Source organism: Lissotriton vulgaris, chromosome 4_1 (assembly GCF_964263255.1).
Source record: "Lissotriton vulgaris chromosome 4_1, aLisVul1.2, whole genome shotgun sequence".
Lineage (NCBI taxonomy): Eukaryota > Metazoa > Chordata > Amphibia > Caudata > Salamandridae > Lissotriton > Lissotriton vulgaris.
This window is the reverse complement of record NC_141691.1, coordinates 1,672,059,490-1,672,084,857: the sequence shown is the minus strand read 5'-3', so window position 1 is coordinate 1,672,084,857 and position 25,368 is coordinate 1,672,059,490. Positions and strand designations below refer to the sequence as shown.

Genomic DNA, 25,368 nt, shown 5'->3' with positions numbered 1-25,368 from the left:
TGCAGTAGGAAATAGTTAAATGTCCATAGGCAAAATATTTGCCTGGACTCTTCTCACAATTTAATAGGGTTATCCTGGGTTCTAACATTGCATGGACACTGTGTGCCAAAGAGAATGAAGGACAACTTGGGGGATTCTTAAGATTATATACCAGAGGATGGTATGGGCCGGATCCGGGAGAGTGAAAAACAATCTATTACTCGGAACAGGATGCAAACCTCGAGTCTCAATGCCTACTACCGAACTGTTTCATAGCTTGTAGAGACACTGGACAAGGGCCCTGGCTTAAGGAAACAGGTTTAAACTCATTAGGAATGCATGCAGCAGAAATGGGAAACGTTTCTTGATGGCCGAAGAGCAGAAACTGCGGGAAGTTAGGTTGATTATTAACGATGAATGTGAAACCACGGGAAATATATAGATCAGATTAAAATACCATTATATAAAAGACAAGAAACAATTCTATTATTAGTGTGTGTTCCATAAATGATCAATATTTATGAAGGGTAATAGTTTACATTTATGTTGGAGTAAGGCAATATAACAATGCATGGTCTAGGCAACAAAACTGGAACAGATTGGGACTGCAAATTCTGGGTGTGCTTGATGTTTTAATGCAAGTAAAACGTTGGTTAACAGCTTTAGAAAAGACATGAAGCAGGACAATTCTCCCTAGAACTGGAATTAATGCTACTATGTGAAAGTAAAATGGTGCTTTGAGAAAAAGCAAGCAGTAAAGCATAACAATAAGTCATTTATAATTTCATTCTTGTGGCTTGAGAACTGAAATTCCATTCCATATGTAACTTCTATTCCTAACTATTTACATTTATACGAGTCAGAGCATGAGGAATTGCAACTAAAACACTGTGCATAGCAATTACGGTTCATACCAAACACGGATGACGAAAACATTTTAAATAGCTTTAGAAGTGAAGAGGTTGATGAATGGGTCATAAGATATAACGCAGACATTTAAACACATTATTTATATATTGACAGCAATACCTTGTGAGGTGTTGGGGTGAAGGGGCTCAACAGCAGGGAAGAACTTTGGTGTGCAAGAAATTAGCCTTAAGGACAGTTTAGAGTGCAGAGAGGAAGGGTGAGGCTCGTATTTCAAGGACGTGTAGATAATGAAATGACTAGAAAGGTACAATGCTCAAGGAGGGTGGAAAATGATCAAACTCTTCGGCAAAGCCAAAGAGTTTGAGCATAGAATGCAAGTGCAAGCATGTGGTGAGAGGAAGGGCAAACATTGATGTTTACTTCATGGGTATGAAAACCATGGTAAAAACTTTTATATTGGTCTTTAGTCGGAGAGCCTTCTAAACAGTTTTTTTGTGCTAGAAAGTGAGGTGAATTAGAGGTAAACTGAAGCAGACACATTTGTTTAAAGTGAGGACTATTGGGTGGAGTGACGGCCTAGGAAAGAATACACACTACAAGAGTGATCTGCCATGTACCTTTACTGAGGTGCTTATGGGAACAACATAAAATGAGAGGAGATGACAACATTTAATGTCCTGATATTGTGGAGTTGATCAGTGTTCGAGGTAAATGAGAAGGCGACCATATTCTAAAGTTCACTATTTGAGAACAAAAAGATGGGGAATGGGGTTTTAAGCACAATTGCACCTATCCTGTGTATTGCCTCATTCGTTCTTTATGGTGCCACGGATCAGAGATTCTTTTCCCCTAAACCTCCTAGAACAAAACATTTGTTCTGACATACAATTTTTAGCAGTACTGATCCAGCACACAAACTATTATTTTGAAAATCTGTACAATAGTAACCACAGTTCATAAATCACAATGGAAAATCATTCAGTAGCAGAATCTTTGGATTTTTTTAGAAGTTCAATCTTTATTTAGTTCTTCACAAATGTAGCCAACACGTTTCGTCCTCCACGGACTTCTTCAGGGCAAATAGAAAGAACTCCTCTTAGGACTGAATATACTTGTAGCGCTACAACAGAAGACGCCACGCGATGGAGCCGGCCTAAACTACTCTTTCAAATTCCTGCTACATTGGGCTATCTGACCCGAGTGATCCTATTTTTTGAAATTGAAGTGTCTGTCACTTACCAAGAAAAGACATTTTTTTTAAAACAGCCTCTAGACTGGATGGAAGAATACATGTATATTCAGTCCTAAGAAGAGTTCTTTCTATTTGCCCTGAAGAAGTCCGTGGAGGACGAAACGCGTTGGCTACATTTGTGAAGAACCAAATTAAGATTGAAGATTGAACTTCTAAAAAACATCCAAAGATTCTGCTACTGAATGATTTTCCATTGTGATTTATGAACTGTGGTTACTATTGTACAGATTTTCAAAATAATAGTTTGTGTGCTGGATCAGTACTGCTAAAAATATTCTAAAGTTCAACAGGATCTGCAGGGTTTAAAGCAGAATAGGGTTGGAAATATCAAGGTACACTAAACAGAGTGGACACAGCGGGTGGGGAAGAAATGGCGGGGAAGTAGATGATTTTTCAGCATGCGCAATTGAACTTGAGGGTTAAAGGTCATCTAATGATGGACAGCTGTTAGACTGTCAAGAGATTTTAGATCGGGGTAAGCCTAGAAAATTATTTGTGAGCTTTTGGCACAGAGATGGCTGTCAAGTCAAAAGAGCAAGGGCGTGTGAAACAAACCTTAACATTGCTGCTCCTGGTGCACTGTTATTGGGCACCCACCCACAGTACCTTTCCCTTACAAACTCAGAGGGAACACAGACACGCCTTCTCTGCTCTTTTGCCTGGATAGGGGAAGTGCCTTAAGACTAGGTGGGTAATGATACTGGTATGATTAATTCATTAAAGCCCAATAGGGCCTTTCCTTTTCGTTATGGGACTTTAAATACACATGTAAAGCACAAAATGTGTTCTGGATAGAAGGGGAAAAATGTAAACACCCACTCCGTGTCCGAAAGGCGGCTTTTGAAAGAGGAACATTTCACTCCACCTGAATGCATTAGGAAATCATTATTCTTTTCTTTTTTTTAGGCTAGACGACACAAATGATTCTTACCCGGAAACTGGCAGACTGGGTTTCCTTTGCCATTTTTCTGTAACGATAGACTCAGCAGGTTGTGCAAACCTACCATGGACTGAAGTAAATGGTTCAGATTACTGATGCAGTTGCTGTGAAGATAAACGTGGCTCACTTTATGAGCGTTTCCATGAAGGGGCATGAACCCTGAAGAAGGAAAGAAATAAAGGCGGGAATGACCGTCAGACATTTTATTGCTCACTGTAATTAATTCTGTTTGAACTTCTGCGCAGCAAACATTACTAAATATCATGCACTGTTGCGGGGAAAAAAGCCTTATGAGTAAACATCGCAGTACTATGGAAGACACCCAACTCATTAGTCAGCTTAATACAGCAGTCAAAATAAAGCAGTTAGCGTGTTTAAAGAATACATATTGTTACAAAGGAACTACACGGCAATCCAACAACTGCTACTCGGCAATAGGAGGCAGATCTTCAGTCATATGTCAAAGAGGCCTCTTATGGAGGCGCCAAGAGTGGACTAGGTTCCAACGTTACACCACAGAAAATCTTTGTATAAGAAAAGTTACTTACCTGTAATCCTAGTTCATAATTTTGAGTATTTGCTTTTAATTCATAGACAGTAATGATATCGCAGCGCATGTGTCTGTCTTTTTTGTATGTAAGCCAATTAAAAAGAAGTCATAAAATATTACCGTCTAAGCCGACGCCGGTTAGAGTAGTCACACAATCTGTATCTCTAGTGAGGAGCAGTTAGGGGGCTGCAGCAGCGACCACTGCAGTCCACGACAAAAAGGCCTCTGCTCTCAAGCATTTGCAATGCAATCGGTTTCGCCTTTGGGACCTGATATGTATTTAGCTATGCAGCACATTAGCCTGGATGCTCAAACATCTACTGTTCTTTAACATGGAGGGAAAGTAAGCAGCAAACTATGTGACGCACCAGGTATGGGAACACATGGAGAGAAATATTGCCTTTTAGCGGGAATGGTATAGTCCAAAGCTCTGTGTTTAAAATCAGGGCCTTCGGTTGTCATATCACTAAAAATACAAGATATGGAAAAAATATTATTGTCTACAGGAGCTCGTGGAAGACCATTTCTATGGATTGCAATCCAGAGAATTCTAAGTGATTCTGGTATTTTACTGACCTCTGTTGGTCGTTTTCTATCAAGAAAGTTAAATAGAGGCAGTTGTCAGGCAAAAAAAAAAAAAGAGTCCCTCAGCAGACAGCAATTCTGTCATTTTACTGACCTCTACTGGTAGTTTTCCATCAAGACAGTTAAATAGAGGCAGTTTAGCAGAAAAAATTCCCTAAGCGGAAGCAGACAAGTCCTAGGGCTGATCTCCAGAGCCCACAAAGTACATACACATATAAGTATATACTAAAGTATGTAGAAGAGGTCTCGAATGCTCGACCTAAAAGGTAGCCAGCCAAAGCAATCTCTCCCCCGCCAAGTTCGCCATAGCTCAACGTTGCTACGTAGAGCCCGAAAACGGCATGTCAGGCACCTTCCCAACCCCCCTGAACAGTTGCCAGCTCTCTTCCTCGAAGCAGGATCTAAGCAGCCTGACCCAACAATTGTGTTGAAGGTTGCTGAACCTGGCAAAAGTAATTGGTGACGAATACTCCAACCGCAGTGCACAAGAAGTTTCAGGTGTCCACTGGTGCGGACACACTAGATTTTGTTTGAGAAATCTTGACACACTTGCTGTTCTGCTTTATTTTTACACTAAATTTGCAGACAGTAGTTTTGTATTCTAACAGTTTAGACTGAGACCGTTTTTGGGCATTTTGCTCTTGTGCTTATTCCGCTCAAATCTATCCACCAAGGTGTTCGGCACAAGGTGCTGGCAGGAAGTTAAGGAAGAGATGGTGCCTCATACATGAAAAATTCACAGAAAGAGTACAAAAGAGACAATGCTCCGCCAATTATCTAATGGTTAGTCTGTGGGGATAGCCATCCCAGCTTCCATCATAGGTACCATTTGGAAGTAGAAATACAAAATGGATCCCAGTGACTAAGGTCACATGCATCACATGGTCTCCATAAACATCCTCTATACGCTAAAAAAGGTGCACACATACAACATTCATGTCCCACACAGGTGGTTGAAGGACAGGCAGGCATATCTTACAAAAAGGTGGGACAGGTCAGGAAGCTATACTCCTGGCCTATGGAAAGTAAAAACACATACAAATCGTATTACTGCCCCCACTGTGAATTCTCTACTGTCTGCGGAGTTGATTGTATTCTTGTTAAGTAATTATCTGTTCATTTTGCATTTGTTGCCCTAAGTGGAAAGGGTATGCCCAGACTTGGTCCTTGCTCTCTACGCCATCAGATTCAAGCTAGCCTAGCTGATATGGGGTGAAAACCCGAGACCAGCACCAGAAAGCTTGTTTCTGGTCCAGGAGTGGCTTGGCCTGGTAGTTCGGGCCGGACTGTTTCCAGGGGGAGCAAGGTCAAGACTGATTTGATATGGCTGTGTCTAAACTGGAATGCCATGGAATGCAAAAAAATGATGATTTAACCCAGATCTATGACTGGGGGTGAATGTTTGATTGGTTCAGCATTCTGTCCATCATCTGCTCTATTTGAATTTATTGTCTTAAGTGGGAAGGGTATGCCCAGACATGGGCCCCTTGCTCGCTACACCACCAGATTCAAGCTAGCCTGGCTGATGAGGGCTGAAACCCCAAAACCAGTCCCAGGATGCCGGTTTCTGTTCCAGGGATGACTTGGTTTGCCAGTTCGGGTTGGTTGTTCCCATGGGGAGCAGGGTCAAGACTGATGTGCATATGGCTGGGATTAACCTGGAATGACATTCCGTGCAAAAGAAAAACAGATTTTACCCAGATCTGTGACTGGGGTGAATGTTTGATTGGTTCAGCATTCCGTCCATCATCTGTTCTTTTTGTACCTCCAGACTCCCAAACCCTGCTCTGGGTCTCAACACATATATCAAAAATGTTTCAGGGCACATGCATCGTCATGTTGGCTGAGGTGTGGGGTCAAAAAGATACTACCTTCTCAGATGAATTTTACACAGTGCACATTCTCCCTCCCCAAAGACAATATATCCTATTGCCTAAATCAACAAATTTGAAAATTTCTGCCACATTCATACTTTTCCAAGTCTCCTTATCTGTGGTAACACTTTCCTTGGACAAGTTCTCTAACCCCCCCCAAAACCAATGTTCCAGCAGCCTGAAGTCAGCCACTGGAAAAGCTAAAGGCTTAGAGGCTTAGAAAAAAGTTAAAGCCAATATGAAGCACTCTTTTCTAGGCATTATGTCTCACACAAGCAGTAGAGAGTCAATGAATACGGGATGTGCTTGCCCTAGACAATACAAGGTTCAGGGCAGGTTCTGTGACCTGAAGCGATGCGCCAAGTGTTCCATCATAATAAGTAGTGGGCTACTGTCCATGCCCTGAGTGGATAAAAATAAAGCAGTGCCAGCAGCTCCGTGGTTTGAATCCATAGTGTGACCAATTCTATTTCCTCAGTTAATCAGAGTTACGGCTACTGAACGACTACTTACCACACTATTGTAAAGTTCCACTGTGAAGTGAAATCCAGAACCTTGCGCTGCTATCCCATTTGCATGTGGAATGCATGTATGTACAGTGAGTTTACATTACAAGTATGGTAGTAGACCTCTGCATATTGTGCGTGTCCGAGTACCTAGGCCAGTGGGATAGATTTGGGTGCCCCTGGTTTAGCATGGCACAAGATGGAGGATAAGGACAGCTTCCACAAGACAATGAAAGTGTACTGCCTGCATTCTTGAGGCTTGGGGTGAATGCCATAAATGATTTTCCATATGTGAGGTGAAAGGCACTCTAACACAGATGCCCCTAATCAATGTGTTGGTGCTGGGCTCACCAATAGTTTCACAAGTGTCTAACGCACAATGCACGCTGTTGGCAGTGCACCATGAATATTGTGCATTACGCTGCTTTTGTATCTGGGACATGTGCTTTGCTTGTAGTACTTTTGTGATGCTCCACATTGTGCTGCTGGTACATCCATGATAATGCGATTATTTTTTTTGTGCGCTCATCTGGAATGGTGTTCCGCTTGTGTATTTGTTACACTGTGCATTATGTTGGTAATATATCTGGTATACTGCACATTGTATTGCAAGTGTATGTATGTATCTGAAATGCTGCGCAACCTCTACATCTGAAAGGCTGTAAAGCAGGATTGCTGTGCATCAAAAATATAGAGCTTATGTGGTGAGCTATAAGTGCAACTAAATAACACTGCATTATGTATGCAAATCTCAATATAGCCTTCTAACTCCACTCGTCGGAGCAATGCATCTGAAGCTGCAGCTCGCCCTGTGTCCCTGCACATACAGCAATCCTCTGCATTGTACCCTGCATACACTGGATTCATTCATTCATTTTCGCCATACTTCTCCATTTCTCTGGGGACTCACTTATGTGCAGACTTCACACCGGAGCTTCGATCTGCCTGTCCTCCTAGGGATGCAGATCTGCTGTGCTTGTTCTTCACGATTCCCTGTTTCTTCCATCTGGCTGTAACCCTCCTCCTAAGTTATGTCCTTTCTTCCCAACTTCCATGTACCCCACGGCCACGTTGTTTCCTTGGTCTGTGGGGTTCTACTGAAGGGCAGCAAGTGCATTCTGATAGACAGAATATGGTTCTGAATGCAGTCTCCAACAGGTCAATTGTGAGCTGCCAGTAGCTTGCAGGCTACTTTTGAGTAATTACCTGTCCACGGGTTTAACAATATGCAGCTGCTCAAATGCTAGCACTTTAGAACAGTGCACCGCTTCCTGAGAATAAACTTCCACGTACCATTCTCTTGCATTCTTCATTGCTTTAATTCTGTATTTCTTTTTATCTGGCTTCCTTTGTTTAAAGAGTACCTAGCTTCTTAAAGCAAACATGTTGATTAGTGTGATTACTGTGCCTGATGGCTGTACAGACAGCTTGTCACTGCCAAGATATGGTTATTTGTAAATAGCTATGAAGTCGGCATGGGCCCTTTAAAATGTATTGTTGGTACTGGTCCTTCATGCTCTAACTCTCAAAAGGAGAGCAGTGCCATCTTATGTATTGAATGACAATAAGAAATACAGTCTAACCTGGGCAATCACCTGTAAGTGTGATTCATAAAATAGGGACAAAACTAATCGTGGGGGACCCCATAAATTAACAGTTGCTATAAAGCTCATGTGGAAATAAACCGGTATGCTCACTGGAGCAGGACTGGGACACTCTTAGGGCTGTGCTTAAGTTATTTGGACTTTATGACCCTTAGCTAACACCCATATTTTAGGCAGCGGCTCAAGATGCCTTTCAGCGACCAGACGGAGCTCTCACTAGAGAAATGGAGGGAGATCTTTGGTGTACTCTCAGTACCCAGCTTAATAAACAAAATTGTATACAGTTATCCCTGATGGGTAATATACCAATGTTTGCACAAGACATTCAGCCCTCAGAGGAAAGCACTATTTAAGAGCTTTTATCCAACTATTCACTTGTTTAACAAAATACAAGACTTGGTAAAACGCAACATATTTCTATTCCATTAGAAGCAACAGTCTTTTTTTTCCAGATTGGAACTACCTTTCGAGTGTCTCCCTTTATATGGGCCAGGTTGCACTGCACCACAGCGGGCATGCAGTACTTACATTTTTGCACAGAGGGTGGTGACAAATGCGCGTATATTACTTTCATGAATAAAATGAATGAAGGTCATTTACATGGGGCGCAGCTACAACGAGTGTGTCCCGGCGTTTAAGCAGCAGAGGCAGAAACAGAGAACAGAACCTAGATACCTAACTACCGAAGAGGTATGTTTTCAGCGCTTTTTTAAAACGGATTTCCTTAATCAATCTCAGCTGTCTAGGCAAGTGATTCCACTGGCCCGCAGCCAGGACCATAAAGAGAGAACCGCCTCTATGCTGCTTTTTAAAGGGGAGTACTGTTATCAGCCCCGCCTGACTGGAACGTGGCATTCTCCCAGGTCTGTAAGCCTTGATCCTTTCATTCAGATAGGAAGGGGGCTTTGTGTGTCAAGGTTAACACTTTGAACATTACTCGCTGGCGCACTGGAAGCCAATGAAGCTTCGCGCAAAAAAGTGAAACAGGTGAGTGCTTGGGTAGCTCGTACAGTAAGCGGATCGCCATATTTTGCACTACCTGTAGATGCTGGATTAAATATTCCGGGATGCCCTATTACAAAACATTGACATAATCCAGCCGTGATAGCATCCACGCCCTAACCCCTTTGACCTGTTCTTTCTGAGGAATCAGGTGCAAAAATGTCCTGAGCAGGTGAATAATCGAGAGACAGGATTTCACTACCGATTAGACCTGGGTCTTTGGATAGATTATTTTTCTGGTCGCTGTGTGGTCTCTCATAGTTCAACATACTTTTGAATATGAAATCTCTTTTCATGTCCTCTTTATTCCTTCCTGGATAATGTTACAGCTTCGTTTTATGCATTCCTGAGGCCAAGGAATAGGTGCCTACCTTTCCTGCACAAACGTCACGCAGCCTTCACGCTCAAGGAGAGACTTTGGACTGCATCAAGTAACAAGCACTGGCACGCCAGTCACTCGAGTTTTCGAATTATAAGGTTTTGCAGAATTAGAGACGGGGGAACTCAGGAACCACTGCACTTCACTGACAAATGTATGACATTACTCAAGACTGGTTTGTGTTCTGAAAGTCTCTAGTATTGTGTACCAGTTCAAAAACTTTCAAATACATACACACTAGAAGTCTGTGTTTTCTGTGTTCCCACAGTTCAGACATTTTCCCAATTCCGTTCCTGGTACATGTAGGTACTTTTGATGTTACATGTTAACAAAAACACATGCAGTGAAGTAAGGGCCTGACCACATGTGTTTGTCAGTCTTTACCTGCTTTAAATTCGATTTTTAAGTTTAAGAGAAAGGTTTAAATCATCCAAGAAAGAGAATGTCACTCCTCGTTCCACATTATTCAGCAGCAAGTGCTATATAGCAGTACAAAGAAAACGGTTATGAACATCATCCGTTGCAGCAATAGTGCCATAATGCAGTACACTGAAGTGCACTTTCTAGAACTTTGAAAGCAGGAAAAATAACAAAGGCTGTTCATTTCTGACCTGCGTCTATTTGCAGACATTTTGCATTTCTTCTGAGCGGCTAGCAGTGGGCTTTGTACAGAAAGTATGACTGAACACCTCATAGGTAGTGCGAGGGCTCAAGGCAACGGTCCCAGCCCTATCATCATTGCTATGACCCTGAAGGCTGAATGGATAAAGAAGGAGAGAGCATGTGGTGTTAGGCACCGGAGAGCATCACAGGTGCAGCTCCGGTCACCATGTGTGTGAGGAGGGGGGTGTAAGGGGGCCGTGGTCTTCCTCCAGACTGACTGCCGCACAGACGAGTTTCACAGCTTCATGGAGGGCTGGTATCCCAAGGACCGGGACAGCCCTGTCGTAACCAGCTGCGCACTGCTAGAACTGCGTGCAGTGAAAGAATCCGCGAGGGTGGACGAACCTGAAATGTCTTGCAGCTGGTAATAGATTGACCACACACCACACACAGAGAGCACAGCAATATCGAGAGATGGACTCCTTTACCATGGGATGCCAGCCATCACGATGCGTATTCATACATCAATCGGACAACTAAAATGTCTGCAGGCCACAAAGAGGCAAACTCCATACGATATTGACTAACACGTCCAACAAAGAATGGCTACAGTGTCGGTTTTCCACCAACAATGCAGGAGTGGGAGGAAGTGGCCAGGAGCAACAACGCAGAAGGGAGGGTGGGTGGCAGGGATGAGGCAAGTAGGAACAACGCAGAAGGTGGGTAGAACAGAGCAAGTAACAGCAACAATGCGTGAGAGGGCGGGAGGAATGGGACACTCGCCAAGGTAGCAGTATTTGGGCCATGCTCCCCGGGACGGACCACCACATAAAGAGGAAGTGAAGCGAGCATGTTCTGACCAAAGAGAAGCAAAGAAATGAGAGCAATGATGAAGCCAAATAATGGGCAGAAATCGGTGGGCTCTAAACTCCCTGTACGGAAACAAAATGCTTCACAAGCGACAATGCATGCACCGTCTCAGCCGAGACATAAAAAGAGGGTCAACTTATTTTCCCTCACAGATTATTATCTTATGGGCTCAAGATCAGTTAGGTGTCTTTAGCTTCAAATGACCAATTATGTCAACAAGCGCTGGTGGTCCTGGAAACTCAAAATCATCTATTTCTTGCAGGAAAAACACAGAAAAGAGTAGAATATCTTTATAAACAAAAGACAGAGAAAGTTAAAACCATCTAATTCATGATTGAGTCGTACAATCTTACCAGTTAGGTCATTTATCCGATTGTAAGATAGATTAACTTTTGTCAGCATCGTCAGTTTCTCAAGTCCTAGACATGAAAAAGAAAGCAAATTAAACAATAAATGTACTGATAACTAGATCAAATACATACATGATGATCTGCCATCCCAACAAGCAAAGGCATTCCTATAGCTGCTTAAATGTTTAAGATAGGAGTGATGAAGCAGATTTCATCTGCAGTCAGGCATGGTTTCATTTTTTGTGCTTCAGACAAACTGCATTTAAATTGCCACGCACCTTTTGGTGCAAGTTAAAAACATGGCACATGAAAAATATGAAAGTGAGGCCTATTCACTCTGAAATGCTTTTGCTGAATTAACATGTGTTTTTGCAATGTAGAGAAAAGTGGCCTTTTTAGCTTTGAAGATTAATAGAATATGTTTCTATCTTCCCAGATCATCCCTTGTATTCTAAATACACTATTAATGTCTTAATAGACTTTGACTTGTTGCATATTTTGATCAATATTTTCAGTTAATAACACCTCTTTTTATCCTCATAGATGCTATTAAACATTCCTCCCCAGTGCTGCGCTGTCCATTGGAACTAGTGCTGAATGGACGTCCAATGGTCGTGCGCAGCACTTGGGAGGTAGTGCTGCCGTCGGCCAATGCACCGAGGCAGCACTTAAGGGGTTAAAATGTGTGTGAATGAATAATGCACCAAACACTACACAGGGGGGCTAAATGCTTTTTTGCATGAAAAGCTATCTAAAACACTAACGCATGTTGCTGTGTGTGTTGTATTAACTGTGTGCGCTATATTAACTGTGTGCGCTTTATTAACTGTGTGTGCTTTTAAATTTTACAATAAAGCATTAAAATGCTATGTTGCACATTTATTTTGCATGTTGTCATAAATAATAGAAAAGTTGCTTGAAACTAATAGCTTGGCTAGGTAAACATTTATAAGGGGTATTAGTGTGGAGTTGGGAAACATAATGGGCTGATTTACATGAAATTAATATTTTCTCTGTGTTTGTTTTATTTTTGGGCCTACTATTAAATGGCTGCCTGTGAAACCAGCAAGGCTATGGCTTGCTTTGAAAGAGAAGAGAGCATGCGCAGACTGTGGCAGCTTTCCTCAAACCACGAAGAAGTCAAGGACATCTTGAACTGTACATTCTTGTGATTGTGCCAATGTACCAGCTAACTAAAGTATCCGTCCTACTGCCCTGTGAAAGGAAGGAAAAATTAGAATGAAACATTTTTCCTAGTAAATGTTGCAAATGTTTATAAATGTAGTTATTCATGTATGCTTCTTTTGTTAAAACTGGTAAAGTCAGGTTTTTTAGAATGAGTCAGGGTAGTGAGAACTCATGCCATCATGACTGACCAATCACGTACAGGTTTTCCTGAAGTTGAAACATTTTGTATAGTCTGCCAAAATTTTGTGTATAAATACTGACCTCTCTGGAGGAGGTGCTGGCTTTCTTAGCTCAGCTGGCTTCTTGCTCATTTTGGCTTAGGCTTTGCTTCATTCTATAGGTTAGGTACGAGATCGTCACGGGTGCAGCCTGGGGCGTCCGAGGAGAGTCAGGGAGAGGTTTCTTACTTCCACGTCATATTTTGGCACTGCAGGCCACATTCCTTTGAGGTCTGGTGAAGGAGGGGTTATCTCACTCCCTGCTTGCTCTTTAGACACAGAGATGCACAGAGCAGCAACATATAGAAAGGCTCTTTAGATTTAGATGCTAAACTATCAGTTTATGCTTTGACTAATTAATTAGGTCTGAAAAGATTTATTTGTCTTATGCATTCATTTCTCTTTATGGGAGATTTTTGCAAACTATTTGATTTTTTATTAGCCTTGCAAGACTATATTTTTCTTAGAAACTCTTTAAGAGTTTTGAATGACATTTTGCGCCACATTCCTATATGTACTGCTTATATGCAGACAGTAATATGTTCTGTATTAATGCTATTTTTCCTGTTTTCCAAATTCTGTAATCTGATTGATATTTTACTAATGAATAAAGGGTCAGAGAAAAATGTACTTTTGGCTAGAAAATAAAACCCTTTAAATACTCAACAACTCTCTTTATTGGCTTAAAATAATAATTGCATTTTTGACTGTTCATCTTTATTTAAAGTCTCCTGAAGGTAATACATGGTGTGAAGGGCCCAACACCTTTTGAGCTGTAAATTAGAGGTAGCATGAGGGTTTTGCATTGAGAAACTGCCAGAAGAAATCACCGCTCCATCAGGAGTACCTTGATAACTTTGTCTGTTAGTATTTTACAGCTATAATGAACATAACGCACACTGCATGCTTAAGAACAGGGAAACAATCACCATTTCAAAGTTAGAAGGTGCTTTATAACTCAAAGCTATTCAGATATTGTAGCCTTACCGACCGTCTCAAGGACAATATTGAGATTTTAAAGTAGATCACCATTAAACAAAATAAGAAGTATGAATTATTAAAGCTAAAATAATGAAAAAGCCAAACTTTAAGGATATGTGATGTAAGAAGTTTGTTTAAATTATCTTACGGTATTGTCGTCAAAAATACACAGCAAACTTGGGGGGGTCCCGAGATTACTCAGTGATCACAGTCCTATCATCAGACTGCTTAAAAAAAACGCACATTATTCTGGTGGTGACAATCATTCTCTATTCCCCGAGCCAAGATGTGCTCATTCCTTGTCCTTCTCACCCTCATCCCCTCACACTATTGCATCTTCATCACAAATTGCTCTAAACAGATTGCTGATCTATAGTGCTTTCTCAGTAGCAGCCTTTTACCCTATATTTTCTGTTCATACTGCAATGCTTCATAAAATCCACATACTCAAATATGTAATTTTTCTTAACACCAGCAACAGTCTGCCTCATTTTTGCCAATGCAGCAGGAGACTGTCTAAACTGAACAACATTTTTTCTAAGATTCATGTGTGTATAGTCTCCAATCTGTCCTCGTGTGACAAAAAAAATCATAATCCAGCCCAGGATACGTACACATGATAGCGGTTACCAACCTAGGTGTTAAAATATGGATTATAGCGAGTGCAAAGTCTCGACGCCATGTCAACATTCAGAGCCAGCAAAAAAGGCACTCCATACAAATGACAGCATGCTACAGTTAGCAAATCATCGGCCTCCCCTCCTTCTATTAAAGGGAAACTTTCCCCATAACTCATAACAATGAAATTTAGCCGCCTGAAAGAAAACACAACCATCTTAATGACTACCAGCTTTTTTTGGTTGTCAACACGCATTCGCTGAAGTTAGCATCCAGGTTTTCCTGCTCAATTGCACTTCCCCTTTTTAGGTTTGCGAAAGACATCTTGGGGACATTCAAAAAATTGGTCTGGGAATGCATTACACCCATGGCTTATTATTGGCGTTGTGATTTGTAACTCACATTTTCTGGCTTTCGATTTGCTGGCTTCATTTGCTTTAGACTGAGAAGCTTGAGTTCATTCATACCCATGCTAAAGCTGTGTTTACAATATTCTTCCACCAACTCGTTTTCTATAATAAATATGCCTTTAAATCTTGTTCTAATCGCGTTACATTTGCTGGACTTACAAATACCGAGTTCCTATGTCAAGCTGTGTTTTCGTGGGAGCCTGGTGTTTATTTTCCTTTCAGCGGACTTCAAAGTGAGATCGTTTATGGGAAAGAAAAACCCAGCGTACTTTCTCCATGGAGACTGGTTGTGCTCTTTTTCCAAATTGCATTTTTATGGTTTAACTCTTATTAATTTTAAAGGAAGAGGAAAAACAAGACCTCCAGCTCTATGGAATCAATTAAATATAGACAACAGGTGTCGCAAATAGTAGTATTACCAAGGTAATATGAGCGGAGCAGGCCTGTAAGAATAAACAATAAGGGGAAGAAGGGAAAAATCAAAACAAACAACTGGATTCCAACTTTACCCCCACAACCCCTTCGTCCCCCCCTGTCCACCAAAAACAGGGAAAAAGAATAATCTGGGAATCAACGTGGTCGCTTGCGGTGCTGTGAGGAATCATTATGTGGGAGCTGTGTGTCTGAAAGGCGGAGAAGTCTGAGGTATCAGGGGCATGTCAGTTCACGGGTCAAGAAGGGCCGCCACATCTCTGGGAAGTCAGACCCCTTGCCAGATAACGTGAGGGTTAATGTCTCCATACCCAATACCAGCCAGAGTCGCTGTAACCATCCGGAAAATGTTGGGAGCTGGGCGGTGCACCAATGCACCAGGATGTTCTGCATGGCTGCGCCTAATGCGATGACAATCAGTCGGCCCCTCCGGGACTTTAGCGGATATGTTATGGGATTGGGTAAACCCAAGAGAATGTATGTAGGAAATTTCGGGAGCTGTGTCTCGAAGTGGGTGTCTATTTTATCAAGCACCTGGGGCCAGTATGATTGAATACGGTCACAGCCCCACAGGAGATGCACTAGAGTGCCCTCCTCCCCGCAACCCCTCCAACAAAGGTCGCTTTGTCGTGGGTCAAATCGATGCAGGCGTACCAATATGTAGCTATCTTAGTCAGTGTCTCAGTAAGTCCCATGCTGAGTGACGAGCCCTATGATATATGCCTTACCATTCCTTGTGGCTAAGTGTCCTTACCAGGTCCCGTTCCAAACGAGCTCGACCAGCGTTATATGTATGCGTAGTGGGGACGTTAGTAACATTTTATATAGGTCGGAAATGATTTTCTTATCGTATGCGCGTGCGACGAGCCATTTCTCATGGGGAGTCAGAAGGCGCTGAGCCTCAGGTTGGATGTGTGGGTGAAGTGCCCAGTGTCGGAACTGTAGGTAGGGCAGGCGTTCCGATTAAGGAAGGCCGTAATCTGCCTTAAGCTGTGGGAATGGGATAATACCCTCCAAGTCAAAGAGGGGGCCCAAGGCCCGACAAGAGGTGGAGCCCCAGGCAGAGAAGGTCCTAGTACCCATGCGGGGTTGGAATTCTGGGTTATCCAACAGTGGTGTGAGGGGGGAGGGAAAGGTAGTCAGATTTTGGGCGGTGTTTGTGCGATCCCAGGACTCCATATTCGTTCTTGTGATGTATGATGCATAGAGCTTGGGTGGTCTATGTGATTCACGGAGGAAGGGAATGCCCTGTAGGGGCATGGCCGCCACTGCCTGATCCTAGAACAACCAATGTTTCTCAGACTCTAGGTGGTGCCATTCCACTAAATATCAAAGCTGCGAGGCATAGAAATAGACCTGGAGATCAGGAACCCCCACACCTCCCTTCTCTGGCGGGAGAATTGTTATTGCGTGCTTAAACCGGGGCTTGCAGCCTTGCCAAATAAAATGCGCCAGATCTGATTGGGTCTGTTGAATCTAGCTGGAGGGCGGAGGAGGAGGGTCTGAAAAGAAAAACAGAATCTGGGGAAGGATGGTCATCTTGGTAGCTGCTATCCAGCTGAGCCAGGATAGTGTATAGTGTTTCCACTGGCTTAGCTCCTTGCGTATGTGCGCGCGGAGTATGGAGTAGTTTGTTTCAGCGGTAGCCTGTATGGAGGGGGTTAATTGAATTCCCAGGTACAGAATCGAGGAGGGTGCCCATTGTATGGGGTGCTCTTCTTGTAGATGAGCTAGAGTGTGCGGGGATAGGGAGATATTAAGTACGATCGACTAATCCATGTTAATCTTAAATCCAGAGGCCTGTGTGAAGCAATGCATTTCAATGAAGAGAGATCGCAGCGCAGGAATCGGGTTAAAGAGAGTAAGCAAAATGTTATCTGCGTACAAGCTGATAGTGTGTACGTCTCCTCAAAAATTGATCCCAGAAATGAGGGGATGGCGTCTAATCCGTAATGCTAAGGGTTCCATATAGAGTGCGAATAAAAGGGGTGAAAGAGAGCACCCCTGCCTGGTGCCTCTTTCAATGGGAAAACGAGAGGATGTATGACCATTAACCCGTACTGTTGCCTTGGGTGAGCGGTAGCAATTGAGGATCAGAGTACGCAGTTTCTCACCAAAACCGACATTCGTCCGGACCTGCTCCAGATAGGGCCAATGCACCCTGTCGAAGGCCTTCTCCGCATCGATAGCTAGTAGCATGTATTCTCCCTGAGTGCGAGACGCCTTCTCGATTAGGTGCAGGACCTGCTTGGTGTTATCGCTCATTTGTCTCTGCGGGATGACGCCTGCTTGATCCGGCTCAACCAGTTGGGACATGTAGGGTGCTAGCCGGGTGGCCAAAATGCTAGTATGGAGTTTAATGTCTATGTTCAGTTTGGAGATCAGCCTATATGCACGCAGGATGTTTTATCTTTCCCGGGTTTCAAGATAACCACTATCGACGCTTCAAGCATCTCTTCCGGGATAACCCCGTCCTGTGCAAAGGTGTTGAACAAACCCATCAGGAGGGGAGCCATTTGGCTGCAGAATGTTTTATAAAAGGCCGCTGAGTAGCCATCTGGCCCGGGCGATATGCCCAGGTTGATGCGGGACATCGCGGCTATGACTTCTTCAGTCTCAATATCCCTATCCAAATAGTCGGCCTGGGCCTGGGTGGCGGAGGGTATGTGTGCTGCCGCCAGATAGTCGGCGCTGGGGGGGTCACCCAAATAGAGCTCTTGCGTAGAAGTCTCGAAAGACTTCCGCTATTGCAGCATCGTCGGTGACGAGTTTGCCCCGAAGAGGAGCGGATGGCCTGAACACCCTGTCCCTGCCTGACCTCCCGTAGTTTGTGGGCTAGGAGGCGACAGCATCTGTCACCACCTGTGTAGTATTAGTGTCTGAGACGGAGGGCCGCATATTCGGCCCGGTCTTGGTCTAATGCTGCAAGTTGCTTCCGCTCTACACACAATTGACGCCAGGCCCGGGAAGCACCAGTCCGCTGGTGCATCTGCTCCAGCTCCGCGACTCGCTGGGAGAGTTCACCCCGTTTACGACTACGCTCAAGGTTGTTAGCTGTGGATATAGCTATAAGTTCCCCCGTATAACTGCGTTTAGTGCTGCCCACTGTGTCGCTAAAGATGTGTCTGGCAAGATAATTTGTGATGGCTTCCGGGATCTGTTCAACTATGGAAGCTTGATTGACCAAGGTATCGCGCAGGCGCTAGTGTCTAATAGGCTGCGGTGATGGTGGGAACTTAAAGGTGGCAACAACAGGGGAATGGTCTGAAAGAGAGGCCGTCAGGATCTCACTGTCAGTTGCAAGCGCATGTAGTGGGGAAGAACTAAGGAGGTAGTCCAACCTAGCCTATGTTTTGTATGCTCCTGAATAGAAGGTGTAAGCTCGACTACGGGGGTGGAAGTGGCGCCAAAGATCTATGAACCCCAGGTCTTGAAGACGGGCCTGCCAGCAGGCGAAAGAGCGCCAGTCTGGCCTGTTCTCTGGCAGGAACGGTCACTAATGTTATCAAAGACAAGGTTCAGGTAAAGGACACCCCTCCCATCAGGAACTGATGCGTGAGGAATCGGCCTCTGATCTCAGCTTCCTTCTGTAACACTCTACCCGGAAAGGATCGAGAGACCAATATGGCACCTCCAGCAGACTTGGTGGGATTAGAGGAGAACATCTGTGTAGGGAAAGCACAGGATTTCATCCTGTGATGATCCTTGCGGAGGAGATGGGTCTCCTGCAGGAGGCATATATCAGCTTTGGAATACTCAAAATAGTGAAGGACGGCTCTACGCTTGACCAGATTATTCAACCCTCGCACGTTTAGAGTAAGGATTTTAAGAGAGTTGTATGGCATCTAGATTCGGGAGAGGATGAATACTATGGTGTGGGCTATATTCCGTAGTGGAAGGGGAGGCGTAAAGGAAGAAAGACCATAGCCAGGTGTCAAGCAACATCCGTGGCACAGTGAGGGGATGTGGACGAGGGGACCCAAACCTGAAAAAAACAAAAACCCTCCAAAAACAAAACTTCCAAAATAAAACAAGAACGATAATGTTTAGAACAAACAGAGTCAAGGAAATAGTCTGTCATCCCGGGATGACCGGTAAATCATCAAAGTGGGGTACATAGTAAGACCAAGAAGGGGATCCCAACTCCACCCGCCGCCAGCCCAAGATCAAAGGGAAGACATTCAGAAAAATCGAGGACCCCTGTCCATTCACTTGACACCAGAGCCTGCTCCAGCCAGGGCATCCGTCGCAGAGGCGAGGGCCGCCTGCTGACTCCTGGCGGTTTCTGTCTTGTTTGGTTTCCGGACACGCCTCCGTCGGCCCTGTCGCTGCCACCTCGACAGGAAGATCTCAGGCCCGAGCTGGTGCTACGTTGGTCGTCGTCATCGCTTGGTACAGCTAGGCCCAGATGTCAGCAGGAGTCTGTGAATGATGGAAGCTGGTGGAGTTTGCCATTATAACGAAAAATAAGTCAAAAAGGATGACCCAAGGAGTATGGGATTCCTTGCTGTCAAAGGTGTTCAGTCACAGGGCGAAATTGCCAGCAGCGCTGAAGCGTGATCAGGGCCAGATCTTGGAAAAGCACCGGAAAATGTCCCTGGAAAGGATCCGGATCTTGTGTCTCCGAGATCTGTTTTCCAAATCCTCCCGGTGAGTTTGGATGTCGACATGCTGGTATTGTAATCAAAGTACCTCCTGTTAGAGCATGTTTGACTCGGTTGCCACGGTGTCGCACTTCTGCTCTAGGGCGCCAATCAATCCCCAACATCATCCACATCTCTGCGTATCTCCTTGATCTCAGCTGTGAGATCAGTTTTCACAGATTGCAGATCTTCTCTGAGAGTTAGGAACAGCGACTCCAGGAATGCCTTCGTAATAGGCTCATCACTGGGGCTTGCAGACTGCATCGGGCCGCCATCACGGGGGCCGCAATCGCCATGTTGGGGATAGAGTGTGAGAGTCCAAAAATGTCCTTCAGGGGCTTCACCTTCTTCATCCTGGAAAAGGACATACTCCTCTGACACCCCCAGGAGGGCTGTTGAGTGGGATATGGGTGTTGGAGAGATGGGGCGTGGCTACGCGCGCAGCGAGACTGGCTGCACACTAGCGGAGCTCCAGCGTGATCCCACACTCAGGGGTCAATTTCTCCGTGAAATTCACCGCCAGGCCGGCCAAGACTTATAGCGAGTGACCAACGGGTGCCCGCGCAGCGTTGGTCCGAGAATCGGATTTCGGCGAGCTCCGAGACCGCATCGGCGCCAGCGAGGCCGGCGCAGCCGAGGAGGTGACCACGGCGCCGGCGAGACCCACCAGGAAAGTCCGGTGCTGCAACCGGAAGTGAGGGCCGCACGAACGGGACCCTTGGAAGACGCGGCCACACGGCAGCGACACCAGGGCACACGGTCGGTGATCGACACCCCCGACAAGTCACAGCAGACGGAGGCGTACCGACGGAGAAGAGCTGCAGAGGGTCCGTGACCGCCATCCGGACTGCTGCGATCGGCCGAGGAGCGGAGAGGTGCCCATCCCCCATCGCTCACTGTCACAGGTGCGGACCGGCGGAGAAAGCGGACCCAGGTGACGCCCGGACTCCCGAGGGGCTGCACCCCCAGGCTCCGACAGGACAGGGACCAGGAGCCCCGAACACCCCCCCAGGTTAGAGGCCAACCCAGCACGCAGAGAGCGCAGCGCCCGCCTGAGCGCAGAACCGCCACTCACGGCAGAGCGGAGCACACGGGCCTGATACCGTGCGGCGCCACAAACTGGGCCCAGAGACCAAGCAGCAGCGAACCACCTAGGGGGGGCACCGCAGGCAGTCTTTACAGCACGCACCACGAGATACTGGTGGAGCGGAGCCGGCGGAAGCCGCGGACCACTTGGGAGACCTGGGACCAGACTGCCCACCCCACCCGCCATTGCTAACGGCAGCCAGGACACGTGCGTGGGTCCGCAGGGATTATCAGAGGTGGCGGACACCACGGGAGGACACTACCTACCGCACACCACACGCGCTACAGCCGAACGCCACAGAATTTCGGCGCCCTCTAGACCGCGACATAGCGAGACGCCCGACATAACGGGGAATCGACGAGGAGCTTCAATTACGCTACGCCTCAGACGCGACAAGGAGCCGCACGTTGCCTGGGCAGGAATCCGACCCGCGCAGCCCAACCTCACGGGAGGCTCCAAGGTGGCCACACCCTGCACTCCCTGACCTAGGAACATTGCCAGAACCCCAGCCAGCGGCCCTGGCAAGCACTGCGACCACAAACCAACACCTCGCTGGGGTCCTCCGAGGGCCAGCGCCCGCCCATGTCCGGGGGTGCCGGAAAACGCACAGGAACGGGGACCACGTCCCAAAAGGGCAAAATGGATAAGACGCAGAAGCAAACGGACGCGGATCCGGTGGCAACTAAACTGGACTCGGTGCTGGCGGCCATGGAACGATTGGAAAGTTCCATCCAGTCTACCCGGACGTCCCTGGAGGCGAAAATAGACGGAGTCGCCATTGACCTAACGCACCTGAAAGAAGATCACAAGAAACTGGCTGACCGCACCAAAACCCTGGAAACCACGGTGACGGGCATGGAACCTCGGGTCGCCCAGTCAGACAAGCAGATTAAAGATCTCCTCAACAGGGTGGAGTTCCTGGAGGACAGGGCGGAGGATGCAGAAGGGAGGGCGAGACGCAACAACGTCCGCATAGTGGGTTTGCCCGAAAAATGGGAAGGCAAGGACCCGACCACCCACGTAGAAGAATGGTTACGCACCCTGCTACCGGAAGGCACCCTCTCACCGCACTTCGTGGTGGAACGGGCGCACAGAGTCCCGTCAAGGCCACTGCACACCGGCTCCAACCCGCGCCCATTCCTACTCCGAATCCTGAACTACAGGGACCGGGATGCTGTCCTGCGAGAGACTCGGAAACTGGGCACCATACAGGTCGAGAACGCGAATATAATGTTCTTCCCGGACTACACGATCCAGGTCCAACGCCAACGACAATCATTCCTGATGGTGAAGCGGAGGCTACGACAGCTGGGACTCACGTACTCCCTCCTCTTCCCAGCAAGACTCAGGGTGGTAGCGAACGAGAAAACGCACTTCTTTGACTCCTCGGAAGATGTGGAAGCCTGGCTCGACAACGGGACGGATAAGAACACTGGAAGGTCGGGACGCCCGGACAGACCAAGGAAACGCAGGAGGTCTAACAGGAGACGTGGAGCACGGTCACCCTCTCCAGCGGCCAGCAGCACCCAACACAGCGCGAGCCCACCAGAGGAGGAGGTGCGCAGGGAACAACAGGAAGCTCTGCGAATGGTCTCGGAGCTCAGCGGCTCCCCTTCACAGCGCTCCCCGCCCGCCCACAGCCCCAGAGTATCGCCAAGTGACGATGAAGCGATCTATGGACTCCCGGACTCGCAGCTCTCGAATGGGCTGCCCGACGTCACCCCACAGACATCGGACCTGTTTGGCTAATGGAGGAGTGCCATGCCACGGGGCCACCAGTGATAGAGGTAACGGCGCAGCGAGGCCTGGTGGAGACGGGCACGGAACACGCAGTAAGTTGAGACAATGTCATATTTGCAGTAACTTGTTACGGAGCAGCTGCCCGGTGGCACCCATGCCACGAGGGCCGCTACAATGCGGGGTCCCTATAGGTGGGCGATAGTTAACGTCTCCGGGCTCAGCAGGGGCGGACGCCCCATGACTTTCTGGACAAGTTACTACCCAGGCAGTGAGCCGGCCTGATGGCCGATCGGGCCTGCACTACATACCCCCCTGGGAGGGCACTCACGCTCAACGAACTCTCACTGGGCACTTGGACTGCGCGATGGGCAGCAACCCCCCAGCATGGACTGTTCGTACTTGTTGCGAAAAGTTTGGACGGCTGCCCGTTTGGCAACCGACCCGATGGTATTCCCCCCAGTTAATGTTTACCCCCCCTTTCCCTACTGTGCAATGCTGCATACATGACCTGTGGGGGTGCTCACTGGGTTCTCCTGGGTGCTGCTCGAAAAAAGCTGGAGATGCTCTGGCGCGGGGTGGTGGGGGGCCCCTTGGGGGGGCGCTTGGTGTGGGGGGGAGAGTGGGTGTGACTGACTTGTTATATGCTGATGGCTGAAGTAGTACTGTGTACCTGGAATGTCCGCGGAATACACACACCTGCACGCAGATACATGATTTACTCCTACTTAAAGAGACACAGGGTACAGATAGCGCTCCTCCAGGAGACACACCTAACAGCCCCTGAGGTACACACCCTGCGCAGGCGATGGCGCGGACAGGTTTACGCAACTGGGTTCTCCTCTTACGCTAGGGGGGCACTGATATGGATCAGACCGGGGCTCCCGTTTGAGGTAGAGGACTCCCACATAGACAAGGAGGGAAGGTTTGTGGCAGTGAAGGGGCGCTTAGATGGGCGTCCGCTGGTGGTGGCGTCGCTCTATGCCCCTAACACGGACCAACAGGGCTTCCTCGAGACGGTCTCCGCGACACTGGCACAATGGCATGGGGTCCCCTGGGTGCTGGGAGGGATTATAATAGTGTATTGGACACCACACTGGACCGCTCATTCCCACCGCTACCCAATGCGCCAGTAGTGGGCGCCATGAAAGCTCTTATAGCCTGGGCCTCGCACTGGAACTTGCATGATGTGTGGCGCCATCGGAACCCCACGGCCAGGGTATACTCGTACTACTCGGGAGCCCACACTCTACACACCCGATTGGACAGATTCATGCTTACGGATGATCTACTCCCGCTAGCGACGGACGCGCATTACATGGGTAGGACACACTCTGACCACAACCCACATCTGTTAACCATCTCTAGGGAGAGTGCCCGCCCCCCTGTCCCCACCTGGAGGCTGCAACCAGACCTCCTGCCAGACGCGCCCTTCCGGGATTCACTGTTTGCGCATATAGTACATTACTTTGAGGATAACGCAGGCTCAGCCACCTCTCTGCAAATGGAATGGGAGGCGTTTAAGGTGGTCATTAGGGGGCAATGTTTAGGTACACAGGGGAATCTCAAACGTCAGGTGGAGAGGGACCTACAGAAGGTGGAGGAGGAACTGAGTCGACATGAGCGGGACTCGACGGGAGGGAATATCGCTGGCCTTCAACATGCGCAGGCGACCCACGAACGGCTATTGGAGAGGCTCCGATGCCTGAATTTCGCGGCTCATGCGGCACGCACGCATGATAGGGGGGACAAGCCCGGAAAGTTGCTGTCGTGGCTCATTGCCAGTGAAGACCGAACGAAACCAGTCACAAAGGTGCTAGATGCGACTGGGACGCCCCTACACACACAGACAGAGATTCATAGAGCATTCACCACACATTACGGAGCGCTGTATCGCTCTTGCCTGCCCACACCCGCCCCGGACACGGAGGAGTATCTCCGTCGGTTGACGTTGCCGACACTCACCGACGCCCAACGAGCTATCCTCGCGGCACCCATCGCCCCTGAGGAGCTCCGGGAGACCATAGCAGCGCTTTCAAACGGCAGGTCCCCTGGCCCCGACGGACTCCCAGCGGAGTTTTATAAAGCCTACCAGGACCTCCTGATTCCTGAACTCGCTAAATTGTATGAGACGGCTCTAGAAGATTCCTCCCTGCCCCCTTCACTGAGCGAAGCCACACTGATCTCCCTCTTGAAACCGGGCAAGGAGGGGACGCTTATGGGCTCATACAGGCCACTCGCCCTCCTAAACACGGACTATAAAATACTAGCCTCCACTCTAGCGAGGAGACTGGCCCAATATACGCCCCTACTGGTCCACCCTGACCAGAACGGGTTCGTACCCACACGCAGCACATCGCTCAACATCCGCCGGTTATTCAGGGTGCAAGAGTACGCGAGGGACCCCTGGCCACGGTCGGGTTGCATAGTATTAGACCTGGAAAAGGCATTCGATTCAGTGGAGTGGCCGTACCTCAGAACGGTTTTGCAAAAGTTTGGTCTGGGAGACGGCTACCTAGAAATGGTGGGACTACTATACCAAACGCCCACCGTCCGGGTCCGGATAGGGAGCCTGATTTCGGATGCTATACAGGTGCGGCGGGGCACGCGACAAGGCTGCCCGTTATCGCCCCTACTCTTCTCACTGGCCATGGAACCGCTGGCAGAGATACTGAGGATGCAGGGCGCCC

General features: G+C 47.2%; 1 protein-coding gene across 1 annotated transcript in view; it reads right to left on the bottom strand.

Moving 5' to 3' along the window:
* Positions 1 to 25,368, bottom strand: part of LRRCC1 (leucine rich repeat and coiled-coil centrosomal protein 1) — a 407,257-nt gene that overhangs the window by 326,278 nt on the left and 55,611 nt on the right. Inside the window, exons 3-4 of the mRNA XM_086965946.1 lie at positions 11,368 to 11,433; positions 3,033 to 3,200 (exon numbers count right to left, since the gene is read on the bottom strand). Coding sequence (XP_086822072.1) covers positions 3,033 to 3,200; positions 11,368 to 11,433 — 234 coding nt within the window. The remainder of the gene's footprint in view (positions 1 to 3,032; positions 3,201 to 11,367; positions 11,434 to 25,368) is intronic.